General features: G+C 44.7%; 1 protein-coding gene across 1 annotated transcript; it reads left to right on the top strand.

The window, feature by feature from the left end:
• The first annotated feature begins 1,247 nt into the window (after positions 1-1,247).
• IGSF1 (immunoglobulin superfamily member 1) lies at positions 1,248-23,884 on the top strand. The gene is made up of 23 exons (XM_053579095.1): positions 1,248-1,355; positions 3,568-3,693; positions 6,301-6,356; positions 7,985-8,258; positions 10,626-10,728; positions 10,885-10,911; positions 11,306-11,587; positions 11,903-12,190; positions 14,188-14,472; positions 14,716-15,009; positions 15,490-15,768; positions 16,092-16,212; positions 18,071-18,141; positions 18,237-18,269; positions 18,653-18,943; positions 19,245-19,523; positions 20,139-20,426; positions 21,157-21,444; positions 21,636-21,923; positions 22,115-22,402; positions 22,524-22,802; positions 23,195-23,318; positions 23,469-23,884. Exons 1-23 carry the CDS (start codon positions 1,248-1,250, stop codon positions 23,602-23,604), a joined length of 4,608 nt encoding a protein of 1,535 aa, XP_053435070.1. The 3' UTR covers positions 23,605-23,884.
• The last annotated feature ends 246 nt before the right edge of the window (positions 23,885-24,130 follow it).

Here is a 24,130-nt window from a genome sequence, read left to right as displayed (position 1 = left end):
CACTATTACACAGCTCGTAAGTGGCTCTGCCAGGACTGAAATTCAAGCCCCCTGACACAAAGTCAAAATCCCTTTCCACAAACGCTGAAACATGTAGGTGAACTCCTCTCACTTTGCACTTTATAATTCTAATGTGTCTAGTTGCTTAATCAGAAACATATTCTGTGTCCTCTCAGCCAAGCAGGAGCTAAATATTCTGAACATCTGAGTCTCATTATATATATATATATATATATATATATATATATTTACTTTCATGGTTATGTATTTGTGTGTTTATTTATATTACTTTGTGTGTGTTTATAGATTTATGTATTCAGGTATCTAATGTACTTAAGTATTTATATATGTGTATGTGTATTTTTTGTTTATCCACCTTGTTGTTCTTTATCTTATCTGTAGGGTTATGAAGCTCTTACTTCCCATACTATTAGATGGTAAACATCAGTTGATTATACCTCAATTTCCTATAGTGTTTCTGAGGATTTTAGCTTAAAATCGGTCTTATATTTCAATTAAAAGACCCCAACTTCTGAGCTTCTCAGGGAGAGGAAAGAGAATGGCTATGTTCAGAATCAAATTCCTGGGCTTAGAAAATACCTCCAAGCCAACAGAAGCCTCAGTTGTAGGGGTAGGACAAGACAACAAAAACTACCTCATCTTAAAAGAGAATGGGAAAAAGTAGTGAAAACAAGCTCAGCAGTAAGGAAGAAGTCCTTTGATGCCAAGGATGAACCAGAGACCTCAGAGTTCAAGTGATGTGGCTGGTCTGGAGCAGCAGCAGGCAGAACCCAAAGAAGGGGCCAGAGTGAGGGAGTTGATGCAGGACCATGTGGACATTTTGAAAAGCACCCAGGAAAAGCTCAGCAAAGACTGTGGGGCATTGATGAATGAAGTCCAGGAATTGAAGGGAACCCTGAGAGAGGAAAAATGTTGAATAAATATCATGGAAGAGAGAATTGGTACAAATGAGGACCAAATTGAGCTTCTGTCTCAAAAGATGAAAATTAAGCAAAGATGGTGCCAGAAAACATCATGGGTCTTGAAATCACACGAAGGTTGTATGATACTTGTGTATCTGGCATTCCTGAAGATGCAGAAAGTGAAATTAGCCTTGAAAGAAGTATTAAGGAAATGACTGAGAAAACAAATTTTCAAAGCCAAACATAGATCTCAACTTTCACACAAAAAGTAGTTACAGGTCCCCAATCAAATGTCCCTCTCAAACTGAAAATCCGAGGCACGTAATGGTACAGTTCTTAAACTTGAAAGAAAAAGAAATTGCTCTACAAGCTGCTCAAAAAAACGTGATATTCAATAAGATAAAGATAAGATCGACGCCTGACTATGCCCTGGTAATGATAGAAGAGAGAATCAGTTGGAGCAAAATGTACTTACACATGAAGTTGCTGGGTCTGAGGCCCCCAGTGAACCATCTCACCAAGCTACCTTTCCTATTTCAAGGTGAGAGAAAAATCTTTGACAATCAAGGTGACTTCAAGTCATTTTATCAGTAAAACTCCAAAACTAATGGCTTTACTGAAAACAGCTACAGTCCAGAGAGAAGATACTACTTAGAAAGCCAAGTTTCTTAATGTAATGTATTAATTAATAGCGTTTTTGCTGTTAGCATTAATTAATAGCATTTTTGCCAAGGCGACTAGTAGAAAAGGAGGTAAAAATGTAAAGTTGCATCAAGTTGTTATTGTTATTATGTGTGTGTATGTACGTCTGTACACACACGTGCACACTCACATACATATACTTGCACATTGCATGGAAAGAGAGGATACAAAAAGTAAGAAAAATTCAAATGACAAGGAATGAAGGAGGGATAAATGGGAAGAAAGAAGTGAATACCGGAAAGATAATATTTAAGAGTAGGTGGAATAGGGAGTAATCAAACAATGATAGATCAAATAAAATATCAATTAGTATTATCAATCTGAAAGTAATCAATCATACAAAATTAAGAGACTTGTTTAGAAAAAAATATTTCCCCACCCTCTGTCCAGGGCATATGGATCTTTAGAAAATTTAACCGTATCGTGGCAGCACACGTAGCTCAGTGGGTAGGGTGCTGGCCACATACAATGAGGCTGGTGGGTTCAAACCCAGCCCAGGCCACCTAAAACAACAATGACAACTACAACAAAAAAATAGCCGGGCATTGTGGTGGGTGTCTTTAGTACCAGCTACTTGGGAGGCTGAGGCAAGAGAATCGCTTGAGCCCTAGAGTTTGAGGTTGCTATGAGCTGTGACGCCACAGCATTCTACCCCGGGGGACAGCTTGAGACTTTGTCTCAAAACAAAAAAAAAAAAAAAAGGAAAAAGAAAATTTAACTATATCCTAGGGCACAAAAAAAGCAGAACTTGAAGAGATGTACATACATTGAAATGTCTGCCTATAAACTGACATTATTTAGAAACAGATTTTATATAGCACAATGACATGTTTTCAAATTGCTACTTTGTATCCCTCTTACAATTTAGATATCTATTTAATGTTAATTATATATTTTGTTAATCATACAATAAATGTGAAGAAAAGAACCCAGTAGTTGACTTCTATGCTTTCCTTTGGACAAGTGATTAAATGTAAATAAATATTAGAAAAAGCCTAGATGTACGTTCTTGAGTGGCAATCTTACCCTTGAAACGAAAAAGCCTGCAGTTTGGACATATTGAAGGCAAGTCAGACTCTCAAACACAAGAAGGCTTTCCTGGCACAGACACACTGAAGAATCCTTCCTGGGTCGGAACTAAACTGCTCATATAAATTCCTCCTCCTGCCTGCCTGGACAATGAGGCTAGGCCTACCTGCTTTCCTTCTGGACCCACCAATTTCATCCAGGTAAGGAGAACACGGAAACACTTTACAGCCTGCCCTTGAAGCCCTCCTGCATTTTAGACGTCTCTGAACCTTTGTCTCCACAATGTATTCACATACACACTATTTCTCATATAAACAAAAGGCATCCTGTGATGATGGGAGGATTTTTATTTGAAGACGGTGGACCAATAGTTTACCAAACAGGACCTTGTGGCACTGCTACATTGGAATACAAAAAAAAAAAAAAAAACACCTCATTTTCTCCCTCGACTCATTAACCTTCAGTTAAATTTGCCTAGCTACTCACCCTGTTAGGTGGCTTTGTGGCAGACACCCACAAGCTTGATTATATAGGTCTCTCTCCCTCTCTCTCTCTTTTTTTTTTTTTTTTTTTTTTAGAGACAGAGTCTCACTTTATCACCCTTGGTAGAGTACCGTGGCATCACAACTCACAGCAACCTCCAGCTCCTGGGCTTAAGAGGGTCTCTTGCCTCAGCCTCCCAAGTAGCTTGGACTACAGGCATCCGCCACAACGCCCAGCTATTTTTTTGCTGCAGTTTGGTCAGGGCCGGTTTCGAACCACCACCCTCGGTTTATGGGGCCAGTGCCTTATCCACTGAGCCACAGGTGCCACCCTATACAATTCTCTTATCTACTGCCTTACAGCCCATCATGAGTGTTTTGATTAAATAAGTTTTAGCTCTGGTTCATCACTTTCATTTGATTTATTCCAGGAAGCTTCCTGTACAGTCTTGAAAATGTCCAGAGTTATAGCTTCTGGAAGTGACTTGGTACCCCAAACTTTGCCCTTAATAATCGAACAGCTTGGCAAAGGAAAAGTTGAAACTCAAGCTCTGTGGGTGGGTCCCAGCTTCCCTTTCCAGCTTCTCATTCCTCACTTGCAAAGCCCAAGCCCCCTATCAGGTCTTGCTGTTGGAACTCAATCTGTCTGACTGGATCTCTTAACTGTCCCAGAACACCATTTACTTCATCCCAGCTGAATTCTTCATCCTTCTTCATTGCACAAAAGGATAGGAGCTGGGAGTGGCTGGAGAGTGGGTTGGGATGCTACACATAAAACACATGATCAAATTTTGAATGCACCAAACAATCCAAAGATCTGATACACTTCTCAAGTGGCTTATCACAGCAGTGAAATGAGGGGAGAGTGGATGGAACGCAATGCTCCTTCCTCTCTTGAGAAAGTAAGAAACTTACCAGGATCCTTCAGTAGTTTAGAAAAGTTCCTGTTTCCCAGTAAAAATCATTGCTTTAAAACATGACACTGGAAGTTTCCTAGTTTGCTAGTAAATGTTTAAAAACAGCTCTGGGATGAGGAAGGAGGACTTGATTTTTAGCATTTACTTCTTCAGTGGTGAAAATTCTCTGCACATGGCTAATTTCAAGCTGCCACTTTTATGTCACCGAATGCTGAGTCGAGATAAAATGTACACATCTCCCAGGCCAGAGTTAGCCAGCTTTAGCATAATGCTGGAAAGAGGTTACCTTTGCCCTATCTTCTCTTGTTTGAGGTACTCTAAGACAGATTTAGGTTTAAAAAATTCTCATCATCCAGGCGGCGCCTGTGGCTCATAGGAGTAGGGCGCTGGCCCCACATGCCAGAGGTGGCGGGTTCAAGCCCAGCCCCGCCCAAAAACTGTAAAAAAAAAAAGAAAGAAAAGAAAGAAAGAAAAATTCTCATCATCCTACAGTGAATTTGATTATGGAGAAAGCTCCCCAGATCACTCTGTGGCCCTTGGTGCCCCACCTCTTTCGAGTTCCACTTTCTTAAGCTCTTTTAGATCACCTCTGATCCCCAGTACAGCTTTGTAAAATAGTTTCTCTTGTCTTCTATCTAGGTTTGAAGTCTGTACGGCTCAGAAACCCTGTCTAACACACCACGTTAGTCCCAATTCTACACTCCACCATACTCCCTGCCTCAGTGTATATATGCAGTATATGCTGAACAGAATCTAGTGGTTAACCTTAAGAGGTGACTTTAAAGATTTTGTAGGAGGAATATTATTTTTTTTCCCTGTGTTCAAGATCTGAAAGTGAGAAGGACTGCAATTCAGGAATATTTTCTGCTATCACCACCAGTCTAAGAGGATGTAGAGAGTCAGAGGGGGCTTGACCATTAGGAACAAGGTTATTCATTCTCAAAATATTCCCTGGAAGAAGAGTTGTTTAATATCAGCTAACTCTAGAGTAATAAACCAAGAGAGCAACCCAGGCTTCTTGGAGTGTGTGTGTGTGTGTGTGTGTGTGTGTGTGTGTGTGAGAGAGAGAGAGAGAGAGAGAGAGAGAGAGAGAGAGAGAGAGAGAGAGAGAGAGAGAGAGAGAGAGAGAGAGATTCAGAATCACAAAGCCACAGGCCTGCTAGATTCCCAACGGAAGAAGACCAGCAGAGTCACTGTCAAGAACTCCATCTCAGCTGAGTCTCAGCCCCAGACTATTGGCTTCCACCCCCAGCTTTGTAATATTTGGTCACTCAAGGTTTCTCCAGGGAGGCTGGCCAGAGAGTTTTTCTTTCTGCAGGCTGCAAGTTTTAAAATCCACTGAGGTAGCCTAGAGATGGAGCTTCTGGCATCTCAATTACCAGGGGTTTCTATGAAGCCTGAATAATAAATCGCTTCAAAACTCCATAATGTCCCTGAGCAAAAGACAAGAGAAAATGGTATTCTCACCCACACAGTCTCAAGACCTTCTCAGGCTTCTGCAACCAGATAACGGGAATTCTGGGTGCTGGTTCAAAAGCACAAGCTTCAACCCAAGGACAACAGAGTGGGGAAAGGTGGGAGGCACTATCATTGCTTTTTAAATACATTATCAATAGTGCATTTGATTGGATCTTTTCTATTTTATGAAGCACTTTCGAACTTTTTTTTTTTTTTTAGTTTAGTTTATAAGCTCAACCATCCAATGCAGAAGCAGCATAGAGTAATGGTTAAAAACATGGCATTCTATGCATACTGTCTGGATTTGAGTCTGAGCTCTGCCACTTGCTGTTTGCATTGGCCTTGTGCAATTTGCTTTAATGACTATTTCAGTTTCTTCATCTGTAAAATGGGGATGATAATAACTATTCCATAGTGTTGCTATGGGTGAAATGAGCTAAGGTTTATGAAACACTTAGTGTTTGGTACTATTGGAGTGATTTCTATACACTGTAAATGTTTTGAAAATTGGCATGGATGTTTCCACCCAGACAGATAATAACTATCACTGCTATATTCCAAACAACCATCTAGTTTGTTCAATTTTGCCTCCTCAATGTTTCTGTCCTCCTTCTCCATCACCACTGCCCTAGTTCAGGCACACAGTAACAGCAAGTTGCTTGCCATTTTCCGAACTGGCACTATCATGCCTTACTTGCTGGTCTTTTCTGCTACAATCCTCTTTGACTCCCAAGGCTTCTCCCTTTTCCGGCTTCCTCCTACTTGTTCTCTGTTGTGATTTATCCTTAGACTACAGACTCCTTGAGAGGAGAAACTGTCATCCCCTCTGAATTGTCAGCATTCGGGTCAATGCCTGCCACAAAGAAAGTACTTAAGAGATGTCTTGAATCAGTGGCGGCTTGCTGTGTCCCAGGCACTATGTAATGCTTTACTGGACAGTTTTCATTCATTCTACCCCAAACCCCTGTAAGGCAATAAGTGCAATTATTATCCCCATTTTACAAATATGAAAACTGAGCCTTGGCAAGGTTAAATAACTTGCCCAGAAACATATATGTATATTTATATAGCTCTTCCATTTGTCATACAACAATCTGCAGTTTATAATGGTGTGTAGGAGTTGAAAATGCCAGGAAGCCATACTGATAGCACCTGATGCATGAATCTATGACACTTTACAGATTAATACTACTAGTAGTACCAGGAGTTTCAGGTCAACTTAGGGAGGTGGTCAACTATGGAGATTGTCCTTTATTTTTATTTTATATTCAGTATTAATGCTTGGGTCCATTGTGGGTCCTGCTTTTTTTTTTTTTTTTTTTTTTTTTTTGTAGAGACAAAGTCTCACTTTATGCCCCTTGGTAGAGTGCCGTGGCATCACAGCTCACAGCAACCTCCAGCTCCTGGGCTTAAGCAATTCTCTTGCCTCAGCCTCCCGAGTAGCTGGGACTACAGGTGCCCGCCACAGCACCCGGCTATTTTTTTTTTTTTTTGTTGCAGTTTGGCCGGGGCTGGGCCCGAACCCGCCACCCTCGGCATATGGGGCCGGCGCCCTACTCACTGAGCCACAGGCGCCGCCCTGATCCTGCTTTTTCCATTCTGTCTGAACATAATTTTCAGAGAATTTACGGGTTAATACCAATATTGATTTAAAATTTTTCCAAATTTAATTTACTTCTGTACAAGTGGTTCTCAACCTGCCACCAAAAGAGCTGTTACTTTAGTTTTACATAGTGCATTCTTGAATTATTTTCCATTAAATAACTGATAATCTTTTATGAAGGTAAAAAAAAAAATGTACCTAAAGAAAAATTTGGCTATTGTTTAGCTTTACAGATTAATACTACTAGTAGTACCAGGAGCAGCAACTACCATTTATTGAGCACCTACTATGTGGCAGGCCTGATGTAGCTGTGAGCTTTACCTGCATTATTCCACTGTAGCCCTGTGAAATAGGGTCTGCTGTTTTCTTTTATGGATGGTGAAACTGGAACTCAGAGAGTTGAACTCACTTGCTTGAGGTCACACAGTTATTGAATGTAGAACCTGGACTGAAATTTAAATTTGTATGTCTCTAGAGCCTGGGCTTTTATCCAAAGCTGGTTTTTAAAGGCTGCCCAAGTTACTTAACCCTCTCTGAGCTTCAGTTTCCTCATCTGTAAAACTGGGAAAAGTAACACTTATCTAGTAGGATTGCTATGAAGATTAGAAATGACAGCTGTCCAGGGTCCAGGGGCACATAGTAGGCATTTAAACCACGAGGATGGTCATGTTTACACATAAATGAGAGCCTTAAATAGCAGAGGAAGATCTGACATCCCCTTAAAGACATTAGGGAGCTGGAGAGGAGGATCTACAGCTTTGGCTACTTTAATAGCTGGCCTTCTCCCCTCCACAGTACGGTGACCCATTGAAACTCTGAGCTACAAGCGAGGGTGCAGGGGCCTAAATCTGGCTCCAGCCACCTCTGCAGGGACCGGGAGAGAGGCGGGAGATGGGAGGGGCATAGAAATCTTGGTCGTCAGAAGACTGCAGGTGCCAGGCAGAGTTTCTGTAGGTGGGCTCCCAGAGCCTGGCGCAGGGAGGGGAGGAGGTTGGGGCGGGCCTACAGGCGGGCGGGGGAAGCGGGAGGCGGGACTCAGAGCGGAGAGGCTGTCCTTAGACAGCTCTTCGCATGCCGGGCAGTTTGCTGCATCTGGAGGAGCTCACTGGAGAATCTCCAACAGCGGAGCGGGCCTTCAACTACCGTAAGTACCTGCAAATGAGCGCATAGCTCAGTGGCTGAGGATTAAATACCGGCCACCAGATCCTAAACAAAACCCCAAACAGGTCTTCCTGCTGTATTTAATTGCTATAAATCAAACTGCTACCCAGTCTTTTCCCCCCACCCTCATTCCTCATCTCTGCCTTTTTCCTTTCCTCCCCGATCCCAGACCTGCTTCGCTGAGAATCTCTGGGCACTGTAGATAGCTTCCCCTTCCCGTCTCAGTCTTCCCTCCAAACCCTCAGCGGAGCATGTACCCGGCTCCCAGCTGTGCCCAACCCCTTTGATTCCTAGAGCCCTCAAAGCTATGCAGGGGGCGAGCCACTAGACATTTCGGGTATGTCACCCTCAAAAGCACTGCGGCGCTGACTAAGGGTGGGGAAAGTGCTTGGGGTGAAGTAGAAGGGGAGGGTAAAATGACTAGACAGTTGAAGTTGGGGTGGGGTGAGAGTGGGGGTGAAAGGCCAACAATGGTAGTGGTCAATTAACCTGCAGCTTGGGGCTGTTCTCATGTCCTGGGGTATAAGGTTCATTTTGGATGAATCTTTATAAGATTCATTATGGACTGGATATAAGTGGCACGTTTTCCTTAGAGATTGAGGAGGGATCAGACATGCTGAAAAGTCCAGCTTCCCTGGCTCCACTCAAACCCCCGAGGCAAAGATTTGTGGTTTAGGGGTCCAAGTGGTAAGGCTGGAACCTCATATGGTATTTTCTTGGTAGAATCACAGGGTGAAGATTTCCCTTGGCAGTGAAACCTTGCTTCCCCCAATAATTCCTGGCCCAAAGCCCCAGGGGAACAAAGCAACAGGGTGGTATCCAAGCCTTGGCCTAGCCCTGAGAGGAGAGAGGGCAAGGGGCTGTAGGATGTGAGAGGGAAAGAGCATATTGAGAGTCTTACACCAGTTTAATGCCCCTTTTGGAAAGAAGAAAAAAATTAGCACCTTTCAAAAATGAAATGTTCACCCTGTGCCTGGCACTGTACATATATTTTTCTCCAATCCAATGCAGTGATAATGTTTGGGAGATAGTATTCCCTCACTTTATAGGTAAGGAAAGTTCAGAGAGGATAAACTGAGCATCCGGTAATGCAAAGTGAGAAATGAAGAAGAGAGCTGTGCCTCCTTGAATCTCTCACTGTCCAATCGTTCCCTATAGCCCAGATGTTTTCAGAATGAATCTTCCTTTCTTTCTGCTCCTCTGTCCTGCCTAGTGTTAGCACTAGAGCAACTTACAGGCTGAAGATCAGTCTGGAAATGCAAACTTAGTCCCTTTCTCTGCTGTGGGAGCTGCCTTTACCCTACTCTCTTGACCTAAGATTAAACAGATAGGGTCAGCCAGGACCTCAGACTTAGTATAGAGAGTTGGTGGAGGAGAATGAGCTTGAGTTTGTGCAGTGAGAAAATACCTTCCCTTGGTGAAAGGTTACTTTTGGGGGAGGTAAGAGAGGCCTGAAAGCTCAGGAGTCTACTTTAAGTATATGTAGGTCCTATGATCAACAGTGATTTCTGGAAAAATCCAAAGGCCTCCCTGAACTCAAGTATCTTTATCATATTCCCTGAAATTCAAACAGTTCCATCTTCCTTAGGGGCAATGAAAAAAACTGCTTAGACATTACAGGCAGCTAATGAATCATTTAAACCTTATATTAATTAGCTCACCCAGCTCGATTCCACAACACCGCTTGAGTGGGGGTATTGAGCTTTTAGGGGTAAGCAATAAAAATGAGAATAATATTGGATCTGAAGCAGTCTTTAGAAGGGAAGGTTTCCAATGGATGAGATAATAGGGGCGAGGGGGCAGGGAGTTAAATAGTAGTTTTAGATTATGGGTCTTGGAGTTAAACAAGGATTTGGATTTTGGCACTAATATTTAATATCTTTTGATTTTTGGAAAATTACACATCCTTTCCAGGCCTCAGTTTCTTCATCAGAAAAATGGAGATAGTATTAGTGTTTCTTTTGCTAGTTTGTTGGAGAAATCAGAGTGTGTGTGTGTGTGTGTGTGTATTTGACTAAAGAATTTGAAAAGATGACTCTCTGCATATCCCATCTCCCCATCCCATGGGCTTTCATCAGCCTCATATTAGGTCACTTCTGGGCCTCTGAGATCCCAGGGACAAGTAGACCTTTTTTAACACATCTGGCATCTTAGATACCAGCAAAGACCTTGGGTGGGAGGATGAGAAAGTGAGGATAAGAGGCAAGGAGAGAAAATGACGGATGACCTAGGAATACTCTGCATGCCTGTGAGGGAGTGGAATGTAGGGTTGTCAAGTGTGGTTTAGTGATCTAAACTAGACATTAAGGAGCAGGACAAGTCCCCTGATGAAAAACAGTTCTGCTTTTAGATTCTACCACCTGCTGAGAAGAAAAATCCCTCAAGATCCAGAGCCCCACCAGGGGAGGGGGGCACCATGCTGGGGATGTTCACTATCTTGCTCTTTTGCATTCGTGAGTACAAGAAGGGGTGAGGGGCAAGTGACCCTGTCATAAGTATGTGTATAAATGTATAAATGGTTACCTTGGGGAGGGAGAGGGAAGTATTGAGATTTAAGGGCAGGGTGGGGACAATGAAGGAACTCATCTTTACAGAGTCTCTCTTTTCAGGGCTGAGTTGGGGTATGACATCGATAGGTGAGTCCTGGCCCATCAGGTACCTTCCTTCCCAAAGGATTGAAGACAATGGCCTGCTTTCAAGGCCCTGGACACAACAGCTTTGAGACCCCAAATAAAGATTGGGCTGGTTGAGAATCAGACTTAAGGACTTGGTTTCCTGTGGAATAGGGAAGAACTTTATCTCAGATGGAAAGGAAGCCAGGCTTGCACTTTATTCCCTGACTCATCTGGATTCCTTTAACAAATATCCTGGGGTTTCTATTTCATGTCCCCCATGAGCAGACATTCCTGTTCTCAGGGGAAGGCAAAAAGGGGGGTCTAGGTTGGGGCTAATTTTAAGGGACATTATGTGCACGCTATGGGAGGGAGAGGGTTAGACTGTTCATGTCTTTGTGATCTTTGGGAATGACAGTGATGGAACCGCAACCAGAGCTGTGGATAGAATCCAACTACCCTTATGCCCCTTGGGAGAACATCACGCTTTGGTGCCGAAGCCCCTCTCGGCTATCAAGCAAGTTCCTGCTGCTGAAGGATAAGACCCACATGACCTGGATTCGCCCTTCCTACAAGACCTTCCAAGTTTCCTTCCCCATAGGTGCCCTTACTGAGTCCAGCACAGGTCTTTACAGGTGCTGCTACTGGAAGGAAACAGGCTGGTCAAAGCCCAGTAAAGTTCTAGAGTTAGAGGCACCAGGTAAGAAGACAGAGATAGATATTTAGCAATAAGCTCCAGCTCCCAGGATTCAAATTTGCCTTCCCAGGGCAGGGTTTGTTTTATTCATTTATTTATTTACCTCAAACGCATACATTCCACAGTAAGTAAATAAGTGCCTACTCTGCATTGAGCAATGCATAGTGAGGATGAAAACTCTGGAACAGAGATGGGAAAAGGAGGGTGGCAAACAAGAATCTTACAGGGAAACCTTGAAGTAGAGCTCTCCTCTGCTGTTCCCGAAGCAAGCAACACTATCCTTGCTCTACCTAATTCCAATGCATTCTTTCCTTCCAGGTCAGCTTCCCAAGCCCATCTTCTGGATCCAGGCTGAGACCCCACCTCTTCCTGGATGTAATGTTAACATCCTTTGCCACGGCTGGCTGCAGGATTTGGTGTTCATGCTGTTTAAAGAGGGATATGAAGAGCCCGTGGATTACCAGGTCCCGACAGGGACAATGGCCATATTCTCCATTGACAGCATGACACCTGAGGATGAAGGGGTTTACATCTGCCGCACTCATATCCAGATGCTCCCCACCCTGTGGTCAGAGCCCAGCAACCCCCTGAAGCTGGTTGTAGCAGGTGGGTGTGGCCACGGCTGCTGGTATCTGACAATTGTTATCCCAGGGATCATGGTTGGTTGAGGCAGTTTCTGATTTTACAGTTGCTAGGCCCTGCAAGACACATGAGCTAGAGTCATTTGACATGTTGCTGAAATACAAATTAGAACTACACATGCTACAAGACAAAGGCCTGAGAGCCAATCATTTGGCTAATGAGTTAGCCCAGCCAACAGTCCAGAAGCTTTAGCTCATCATAACTTTGTTGTTCTCTACTTGTTGAATATCACGCATCATTCATTCACTCAACTAATATTTATTGAGCACCTAAATATGTACCAGGCACTGCCATTGCAGTCTTATAAACAGATTTTTAAAATTTTAAATGTATTTTACTTGTGATTCTTATTTTTAAAAGCAGAACATAGAATAAATTGCTAGTGCTGGTGAGTAAAAAAAAAAAAGCAAATAATAAAGGAAATGATAGCTCATATTTAAAAAATAGCTTTATAAATTACTCTGATCCAAAATCAGCAAAGCCAGTAAGGCAGCAACGAGCTTGTAACCCAGAAGAAAGCTCTCCAAAATGGCAAATGCCAGACATACCTCAGGCTCAACTGTCCCACCCCCTGGCCTGGAGGCCTCTAGAAGAAATTGGCCACATTGGCTTTTGTCCCCCCCATTAAACTAAATAGGCTTGGGGAAAGCTGTGCTGCTTTCCCCAGAAAAGTACCCTGGACATAAAAGCAGTAATCCCGGGTTTTACTTCCACGTCTGACACTGCCTCCCTATGTGATCTTGAGCAAGTCACTTTACTTCTCTGTGCTTTAGTTTCCTCCACTCCAAAAGTGGGATAATAGTATCTATCTGACCTACTGTATAATGCCCCTCTGTGCCTCAGTTTCCTTATCTACAAAATTGGTATTATAAAAATGCCTACCTCACAGGGTTGTTGTGAGGATTTCCCTAATTATAACATATGTACAGTGCCTGGCATATAAGTTCTCAATAAATGGTAGATATTAATTTTATTAGTATAGCTTTTTACTAAGGATCAAAGAACAAAGGACTGTCTGTTTGAACTGTGTGTATGGATGTTTGTCGTACACATCCCCTTTCAGCATAGATTCCACTAACACGTTTTTTTTTTTTTTTGGAGTTTTTGGCCGGGGCTGAGTTTGAACCCACCACCTCTGGCATTTGGAGCCACAGGCACCACCCCACTGACACATACTTTCATAATCACCTGTACACCAGTAGCCCACACTGGTCCATGAACTTTTTGCTTTCAGGGACTGTCTTCTTTACAGACATACGCCTAGGACTTCATGATGCCTGACACAACTTAAATGCTCAATGAGCAGATGACAGAGCTGATCCTTCCATAATGGATGGGTGGGTTTACCTGGGATGGGGTTGAGATAAGAAGGAGTGGTATGGAGGTTAGGTTTGCCTTCACTTTTATAGTACAATCCTCTTGGAGGAACATCCATGGAAATTAGGGCATTGTCCCATAAATGGAGATTTCTTTGGGTTGCAGAGTTTCTGGCCAAACTCTCCTTATGAAGGCTTCTTTCAATTTCATGTTGGAAGTAGGGTCTTGAGGTGAGCTTAATGTATTCAAAACCTCTACTTAATATTGCAGTAGTATTTATGTTCAGCAAAAATGGAATCAAAGACATTTTCAGAGGTTTGGTTTTTCTGATGGTTGGAAGAACTACATTTGGCATTTCAGGGACCTAAAGATAAAAGGAATTATGGATGTAGATGTTCTGCTAAGACACAACCCCACACTTGTTTACAGTTCAGTGGAGCTGAAAGAATTTAGAGAAAGGGCAGGGGCATAAGTGAATCTACCCTTAATTATATCCTAGAGGAGGCAGAGATCCAAGAAAGGGAAAAGAAGGAGACAACAACTTCAGCTACCACTTTATGTCCAAATAAATTAGGGAAATAGAAACAGAAAACAGTAGGAAAGACTTATCCTACCTCTAACTTCAGGGTCTCTTCCCTTTCTAGGACTCTACCCTAAACCAACTCTGACAGCCTATTCTGGTCCCATCATGGCACCTGGAGAAAGCCTGAGTCTCAGGTGCCAAGGGCCAATCTATGGAATGACCTTTGCTCTAATGAAACTTGAAGACTTGGAGAACTCCTTTTACCACAAGAAATCAATAAAAAATGAGGCGTATTTCTTCTTCCGGACATTGAAGATCCAAGATACTGGACATTACGTCTGTTTTTACTATGATGGGTCATATAGGGGTTCACTCCTTAGTGATGTCCTGAAAATCTGGGTCACCGGTAAGAGAGGGGTATGCCATGAAATCTATATTAGGGGCTAAGGATATAAAACTTCCTCTGGGCCCCCTTCAATATCTAATCATGCAGCCAAGGCTAATAGTGGAGATGGGATCAGAATTTTTACAGTTGGGCTTAGGCAGGGATTTTTCAAAAATGGACTGGAGGAAGTAGAGGAAAAGAATCCTAAGTAATGGGAGGGAGATGTTAGATGATTAGTCTTTTATATTTTGGGTCTCATCCTAGACGCATTCCCCAAGACCTGGCTATTTGCTCGGCCCAGTCCTGTGGTCCAAGTGGGTCAGAACGTGAGCCTGCGGTGTCGAGGACCGGTGGATGGAGTGGGTCTTGCACTCTATAAGAAAGGAGAAGACAAACCACTTCAGTTCTTGGATGCCACCAGCATCATTAACAACAAGTCATTCTCTCTCAACAATGTCACCTACAGTGATTCTGGCTTCTATAGCTGCCAATATCTTCTCACGTGGAAGACCTCCATTAGGATGACATCACACAACTCCGTGGAGCTTTTGGTTGTAGGCAAGTGCTAACAAGTGTGTTTGTCATCAACCTGTTTGTTTTTTATTATCATTAGAGTGTTATTAGAAGAACCTAGTGGCCTTGTACCCTCTTGGGGCTATAAGCCAAGGAAAAACACACTAGAAGGATGGTGTAAAACTTTCTCCAAAAACATTAGGGACCTCCTCTCCCACGATTATTCCTCAAGCCCTAGCTCTCAGCATGGCTCAGCCCCATTGACCCATGGAAAAGTCATTTTTCTTCAGGCTAGGGGAAGCTTACAAGTATGAGGTCTTCATTATTAAAGGTAGAGAACCAGAAGTCATTAGAGCACCAAGGTGTGGGCAAAAGAATTCCAGTACACAGTCAAATTTTGAAGCTACTGATCAAGTGGACGTGGAAAAGAAGAGGAAACCAAATAGGGAGCTCAGAAACTTTTGGTAGGATAGGAGTTACTGGATTTAAGTTCACTTCTAACTCTGGTTTCTAAATTGGTTTCAGATAAGCCCCCCAAACCCTCCCTGTCAGCTTGGCCTAGCACTGTGTTCAAGCTAGGAAAGTCCATCACCCTTCAGTGCCGAGTGTCTCATCCAGTACTTGAATTTTCTCTGGAATGGGAAGAAAGGGAAACATTTCAAAAATTTTCAGTGGATGGAGACTTCATCATCAGTAATGTTGATGGGAAAGGCACAGGGACCTACAGTTGCAGCTATCGCATAGAGGCACATCCTAACATCTGGTCACATCGCAGTGAGCCTCTGAAGTTGATGGGACCAGCAGGTGAGAGGATAACTCTTCAACGAATGCCCCTCAAGACCCTAAGGATCCCAGAGCAGTTCCCAGAAACATGGGAAGGGGAGTCAGGGACTTGTAAGTCAGGGCCCTTGGGTTTGGGCACCTTTCCCTTGAAGTTGCCTCATAATCACTCAAAGATAGTGAGCAGGATACTTTCAAGACTCCCATTCACCGTTAAAAAGAAAGCCACTTTTGCCTCACCTTCCCAATATAAGCACTTTCAGTAACCAGCTCCTCCTCCCCCAATGAATGTATTTACCTACCCCTGTCCCCATCAAGGCCCAGCTTCTGGTCTTCTCTGGCCACAGGCTTTCTCACCTGGAATTATGTTCTGAATGAAGCTATCAGGTTGTCAATAATCATGCAGCTTGTTGCCTTGCTGTTGGTATTGCTGTGGATAAGGTGGAAGTGTCGGAGACTCAGAATCAGGTAACTGTCATGTCCCAATCCCCCATTCCCCAACCTAGCTTACTCTCAGAAATAGGTCAATCCCCCAGTGAGCCACCAGAACACACCCTATACATCCCCACCTTCTGGGCTTTGGAGACAAGACTTTCTCACCCCAACTATTTCTCTTTCACCTCACAGAAGGGTCAGCACCCAAACCAGAGGGTGGAGAAGTGCATAATTCTTAGAGATTGGAGAAGTAATCAGAACTGCATTTGCTGACATCCCCCCTCCAAGGAGGGCACCTAAATCTCCCCCCAAACTACTCTGCCTCCCCTATGAACTTTATCTGTACTTTTTCCCTTCTAAGAAGCCATGCTGTCCTATCTCCCAAGTTGTTATTCAACTCTCATCCCAACTTTTCACCCTTACTCCTGACTATCAAGGGCTAAAGAGCTTCGTGGTCTATTTTAGTTGCCTTAGAAACCAGTCTCTCTGCCACTCTGGTCTCCAACCACATGCACAGAGCATTCTGGGAATATAGTCTTGACCTGGATGGGCATCCGATGAGGCAATGGATGGGGATAGGGAATCAGACTGTTTCCTCTCACCCACAAACTGGCAAGTCAAAAAGATTCTCCTGCCATTTCCTTTCATCCTTTGGTGTCCTCTGGGCCACCTCTCTGATACCCATGGCTTGTGCTCAGACTACTCCGCTTGGGAATAAGAAGATAAATGACAGCTCCTAAACTGGTGGGGACCTCAGCTCCTGAATACCTTACCTACTTCCCCTCACTCCCTGCTTCTGGCTGTACCCCACCCCCTATTATAATTATAGATTTTTGTGTGTCTAGTAGTATTCAATACACAATGGATGATGACTATGATTATGTGTGTCTGTGTTTTCCACTGGGATCTGAGGGACAGAGTGCTTGGGCAACCAGGGGGGAACTACCTAAGTCTTCTGCAAAATCCACCACCTTTCAAATTTTCAAAAAGTTTCAGTGGGGGTCAAATTCAAGTTCTTCCAGAATCCGTCCAGAGTCCCATACACATTAGGGTCACCACCACACCAGGGGGTTAGAAGAAAATGTAGGTCTATGTACCTGATGCCAGCCCAGGACCATTGCAACAAAGGATAAGATCAGAAACCAGATTTCAGAGAAAAAGCAATTTGAAAAGGCACATTTTCCTGACCAGGAAGGCAGGTCAGTATTTGCTAAGCATAAATTGTCAAATAGACTTTTACTTCATATCCTCTAATTTTACAGGACTAATAACCCAAAGCTGTGCACATTTCTAGTCAGAATCTGGGTGGGGGAGAGGGATCCCACTTTCTGACAAACTTAGCTCAGCACTGACAATTTTCCAGTAATTCATTGAGGTTGCCCAGACAACCCGTCCATAACAAAGGCAGGTGAGGTAGGTCTGTCTGAGGACCAATACTGCCATCGTGACAACTGCTTCCAAACTTAAACTTGATGATGGAGAAATACTAGAGGTTTCTCCTTCTGCCCCTACACCCACTACCCAGAACTGCTGGTCACACTGAGCTCCAGGGGTTCTGAAAGCTGGAGATAATACCAAAGCATTTCACATCTGGTGTCTCGACTCCGGCAACAGCCTAACCAGGGACCATGGAGAGCTGACATATGATATAGGCTGAGGAGGAGGGTAGGGCAGGCGGGCACGTGAGCCATAAAAGTGGAAGAAGTTTGTAGGTGGTGAGGCCCTCAAAAAGAAAAGTCATCAATGTCAGAAAATATTAGGTCCCATTATCCTGACAATATTCAGTCCCTATTGGGTAATGAGTAAGCCAATGGCATAAATTGCCGCCCCCTTCTCTCCACCCTCCCCCTAATCTCAGAAACTCCTCTCATCTCTTTTCTGGTCTCGCTAGAGAAGCCTGGTTGCTGGGAACAGCTCAAGGGGTCACCATGCTCTTCATAGTCACAGCCCTCCTCTGCTGTGGTGAGTACAGGGGGTGGGGAAGGGGCCTGGGCAGAAGGCCGGGGAGAAGTCCTGTGGGGGATGGGGCTGAGCTCTGGCAGCAATTTCTTTTGCAGGACTGTGCAATGGGGTATTGACAGAAGAGACTGGTGAGTTTTTCCTGCTCCAGACTGGGACATTCCTCCCTGGAGATCTGAAATAACTACAGAGTGTCAGTGTCAGTGGCCAGGGAGTGACTGGATGGGAGGGAAGGACATCCAGGAAGGGGCACTTGCTAAAACTGCTGGCAAAATTCAGCCTCCAACTCTGCCTTTCTGCCTGCAAAATTTCCCCCAAGCTTCTGCACTTTTCTGAGGCTCAGCTGAGACATCCACTTCCCCTTTTCCCAGCACCTGAGGAAGGACAGAAGGAAAGGGTTTGAATTTGGGTTGAAAGGGGCGGTGGGCAGTGTAATCGAAGTTGGAGGCTCAAGGGCAAGGGGGGCGGCAAGAGAAGGGTCCGAGGATGGCTTCATTAATTCTGCTGTTTCTAGAAATAATCACGCCAACCCCTAAGCCTGAGCTGTGGGCAGAGACCAACTTCCCTCTCGCCCCGTGGAAGAACTTAACTCTTTGGTGCAGAAGCCCTTCTGACTCAACTAAGGAGTTTGTGTTGCTGAAGGACGGGACCGGGTGGATCGCAACTCGCCCGGCCTCTGAGCAAGTCCGGGCTGCCTTCCCCCTTGGCGCCCTGACCCAGAGTCACACCGGGAGCTACCACTGCCATTCATGGGAGGAGATGGCTGTGTCAGAACCCAGTGAGGCACTTGAGCTGGTGGGGACAGGTAAGACAAGATGGACAGTCCTTCCAGAGGGATGCCCAGTACCCTTGGGACTCCAACGCTGTTCCTGGGAGTAGGGGGATGATGCAGAGAGATCCGGAGCCCAAAGGGCTTGTGCTGCCTGGAGGCAAGGAGGGGCACTGAAATGGGGGTGGGAGTGGGAAGAGAATGAGAAGAGACCTGCAGGAAAAGGCAAGGGACAGCCCAGAGTGGGTCTCTTTATTTGCTCACAAAGTGACACCAAGTGTCACATCTGGGCACTTGTAAAGTTCTGACTCCTTTTCCACCCCATTTTGTTTTCCAGACATCCTCCCCAAACCTGTCATTTCTGCCTCCCCCCCAATTCGGGGCCAGGAGCTGCAAATCCAGTGCAAAGGATGGCTGGCAGGCATGAGCTTTGCTCTGTATAAAGAGGGAGAGCAGGAGCCTATCCAGCAACTTGGTTCTGTCGGGAGAGAAGCCTTCTTTACAATCCAAAGAATGGAGGATAAAGATGAAGGCAATTATAGCTGCCGCACTCACACTGAAAAGCGCCCCTTCAAGTGGTCTGAGCCCAGTGAGCCCTTGGAGCTTGTTATAAGAGGTAGAGCCGAAAAGGGTGTGTGAGGAAGGAGGGGGAGGCAAAGCTCTGGGTCAGACACCCCTCTCCCCACAGAAAACTTTGCTGCTGGTCCTAGTTGCTTGTGTCCAATCTTAGAGCCAGGCAGGCGTGGCACTGGGAGTGCCAGGGCCTCTGGCTGCACGATATTAATAGCCATAATTGTTATTAATAGCTTGGGTTTGTGGAGGGTGATTTAATTTTTCTAATTATTTTCACATCGATTATCTCATTTAGCTATAGAGGAACTTTTCAAGGGAGGTGAGACAGGTACTTTCCCCACTTCTTGTCCAAATGGGCAAACTGAGGCTCAGAGAACCGGAAGAACCCCAAAGAAAATGCATTCTTTTTGCTAGCCCCCAATGCCTGCCCTGATGACAGCAAGGACTTGGAGGTGGTGAGGGCTAAGGGTGAGGGGTTCCTGTGTGAGAAGTGTATCTACAAAGTGGGTTCCCCTTGATTTTCGACTGCACTTACTTCTGAATGAAATACTATAGATAGCAGAGTCACTTCCTAGAACCAATATTTGCCATATTTGCTTTCTTTCTTTCATTTTTTCTTAATTTGGTTTTGTGTTTTATTTTGGGTTCTCCCCTCTAGAAATGTACCCCAAGCCCTTCTTCAAGACTTGGCCCAGCCCTGTGGTCACCCCTGGTGCCCGAGTGACTTTCAATTGCTCCACCCACCTCCAGCACGTGAGCTTTATTCTTTACAAAGATGGAAGTGAAATAGCATCCAGCGACAAATCTTGGACCAGTCTTGGAGCAAGTTCAGCTCACTTTCTGATCATTTCTGCTGGCATTGGTGATGGAGGGAATTACAGCTGCCGCTATTATGACTTCACTATCTGGTCTGAACCCAGCGACCCTGTGGAGCTTGTGGTGACAGGTTAGGAGGGGGGAAATCCAGGTAGATGTGGTTCCAACCCTAGGACAGTGGGAAGAAGGGCTGTCAATGTGAAAGAGAGAAATACTTTTTCTAAAAGACTGTGAAAGTGGTTAGGACAGTAGCTGGCACATGGTGAGCAATGCCTGTAGGACAGCTGCTCATGTTATTATTACAGGGAAAAGCGACAAAGAAGGGGAGAGGCAAGCAGTTCACTTCTGGAGAAGGAAAGGAGGCAGATGGGGGTTGTCCAATCCCAGGACCTCAGCTCCTGGCCCTATTCCTGAAATCTTTCTGTGGCTTGGCATTGCTCTTTGGGGTTAATGTCCACTTTTTCTTTAGCTAGGTGGTCAGAGATTCGAGGGCTGGATGGCCCTCAAAGAATGGGAGAAGAGCTTGAAATGTCATTACAAATGACACCTTTCAAAGCCAATTTAATGTCATAGGAAAATGTTCACAATATAAAGTCAAGTGAAAAATAACAGATTCCACTGAGTCCCAGTTGTGTAAACAGTTATAGCTACATGGACATGGGCATGCATAGAGAACATATAGGGCAAAGAAATATAAAGAATTATCATTGCATGGTAGAATTATGTTTTCTCTCTTAGTTCTTTTTCCATGTTTTCTAATTTTCCACAATAAGCATTTATTGTTTCTTATAATAACACTAAAAAAGGGTATTTGTATAATGTAAGGGGGCTTCTCTAATGCTGTGATCTCTTAATTTCAGAGTTCTACCCCAAACCCACTCTCCTGGCAAAACCAGGTCCCGTGGTGCTTCCTGGGAAGAATGTGACACTGCACTGCCAAGGAACTTTCCAGGGCATGAGGTTCGCCCTTCTACAGGAGGGAACACAGGTTCCCTTGCAATTCCAGAGTGCCTCGGGGAACTCAGTTGACTTCCTCCTGCACACTGTTGGAGCAGAGAACTCTGGGAACTATAGCTGTATCTACTATGAGACGACTATGTCAAACAGGGGCTCATATCTCAGTATACCCCTTATGATCTGGGTGACTGGTAAGAACCGACAAGACCTGGGGGTGGGATAGAGACCATTGGAATAGGGGTTAGGGAGGTTAATCCATTCTGGAAGGAAAACCTGTGCCATGGAGGGTAACTATTGTGTGCAGGAGGAGAAAGACAAAGGGTTAATTCTGGGTGTGATAAGTCTCCATACTGACCACATTACATCTTTGGTTTCTTTCTAGACACATTCCCCAAGCCATCGTTGTTTGCTGAGCCCAGTTCTGTGGTTTCCATGGGGCAGAACGTGACTCTCTGGTGCCAAGGGCCAGTCCATGGAGTGGGGTACATTCTGCACAAAGAAGGGGAAGCCACTTCTCTGCAGCTCTGGGGACCCACCAGTAACAATGGGGCATTCTCCATCACCAATATATCCGGTGCTAGCATAGGGCGTTACAGCTGCTGCTACCACCCTGACTGGACCAGCCCTATCAAGATACAGCCTAGCAACACCCTGGAACTCATAGTCACAGGTAAAGGGAAGATGCTCTGAAGTGGGCATGGTAATGCAGAAAGGATGGAATAGACTGGTTTGTGGGAGATAGTTTTCAAAGAGTTCAAGGAAAGGCAAGCAATAGTCTTGCTACTTTACTGAACAGGGATGCTGGGGGTAATGCATTGGAAAGTGACCTCTTCTCTCTGACCAGGAATCTTTTTTTTCCAGGTTTACTCCCCAAACCCAGTCTATTAGTCCAGCCTGGTCCCGTAGTGGCCCCTGGAGAAAATATGACTTTTCAATGTCAAGGAGAACTGCCAGACTCAACATTTGTCCTGTTGAAAGAGGGAACTCAAAAGCCCTTAGAGCAACAGAGGCCAAGCGGGTACAGGGCTGACTTCTGGATGGCAGCAGTGATAGGTGACGATTCTGGGATCTATAGCTGTGTTTATTATTTGGACTCTGCTCCCTTTGCTGCTTCAAATCAAAGTGACTCCCTGGAGATATGGGTGACTGGTAAGGTCCTGGAGACTTCAGTATGAGTCTAGATTGTATAGCTGTTAGTAGTTACAAAAGAAGGAGTAAAGGGCTAGATTCAGGACCCCTTCTTCTAACTCTATGTCCTTGTCTGTTGCAGATAAGCCCCCTAAACCCTCTCTGGCAGCCTGGCCCAGTACTGTGTTCAAGCTAGGGAAGGATATCACCCTTAAGTGCCGAGGACCCCTGCCAGGTGTGGAATTTGTCCTAGAGCATGATGGAGAAGAAGCACCTCAGCAGTTCTCAGAGGATGGAGATTTTGTCATCAACAATTTAGAAGGAAAGGGCATTGGAAACTACAGCTGCAGCTACCGCCTGCAGGCCTACCCTAATATCTGGTCAGAGCCTAGTGATCCCCTGGAGCTGGTGGGGGCAGCAGGTAAGAGTATAACCCTTCCATTGTCCTGGCATGACACACCTGGGATTCCAGGGAGAGTCCCCTTGGAAAGGACACTCAAATTGAGAGGGGAGAGGTTTTAGAGTCAGAGACCCCAAATGTGTCATATTTCTCCTAAGGATGGTGAGGAGGTGGGACCTCAGATTCACTCCAAGACAGTGAGTGGGATTCTTTCAAGGTCCCATCCTCCCAAGGGAAGGAGGGCTTCTTCTGCATCAGCATAAGCTCTGCCACCAGCCACCTCTCAGCAGTCTGGACATATGGCTCCCGCATTAACCCTAGAGGAGGCCAAAGTGAGGGTGCACCATAAGAGCAAGGAGAACATACCCATGCTAACCTCTGGAGCTTTGACTTCTGCTCTTTTATCACCCCAGGGCCTGCTGCTCAGGAGTGTACAGTGGGAAACATTGTCCGAAGTAGCCTGATCGTGGTGGTTATTGTAGCCTTGGGTGTGGTGCTAGCCATAGAGTGGAAAAAGTGGCCTCGACTCCGAACCAGGTAAATAAATGCCTCAGCTTGGCCTCCTTCTGTGAACTGAGTGCTGCTGGGAAAATAATGATCCAAATGTTCCCCTAGCAGCTGAGCCCTACCATGCAACCTGTCTTCAGGTCTGGATTCTCCCTTAGTTACACCTTTTTCTTTACACAGGGGCTCAGAGACAGATGGAAGAGACCAGACTATAGCCCTGGAAGAGTGTAACCAAGAAGGAGAACCAGGCACCACCACCAACTCTCCCTCATCAACCTCTCAGGGGATCTCTGTGGATCTGTCAGTCCCTGTATAATAATCTCCTTTACAAGAGCTTTCCTCTTCTCTCTTTTACCCTCGTAGACCTGTAAATCTGACTGGTTACCCTAAGAATCAGCCCCATCTACTACTCCTTGGTCTTTAATCACCTGAGCTGAGTCAAGGGAATTTGGGGAGTTGAGAGCTCTACCAGTTTGAGATGTTTCCCCAAGAGAGATTCCCCACCCCTATAACTCCTCACTGTACTGATTTTGTGGTGCATGAAATTCTATTAAAAATGTGTTCTTCTCAATAAAGAGAGTATTCACTATTTAACTGCAATAACTGTGGTAGTGGTCTTCTATTCATATACTATTCACTAACACCTTAGAAGAAATGATATATTGGAGCTGACCTCCAAGGCAGAATAAGAGAACACGTGGTTACTTACATAGTGAAAGGAGTTCAAAGTTGGAGTTGTGAAGGTGGGAGGGCTCCAAAATAGATACTTCCCATTTAGTTTGACATGTGGTCCCTCAATAGAGTGTCTTTTTGTTTTTCCACCCCGTTATTGACTGACTGAC

The sequence above is a fragment of the Nycticebus coucang genome, chromosome X, assembly GCF_027406575.1.
Source record: "Nycticebus coucang isolate mNycCou1 chromosome X, mNycCou1.pri, whole genome shotgun sequence".
Lineage (NCBI taxonomy): Eukaryota > Metazoa > Chordata > Mammalia > Primates > Lorisidae > Nycticebus > Nycticebus coucang.
This window is presented reverse-complemented; position numbering and strand designations above follow the sequence as displayed.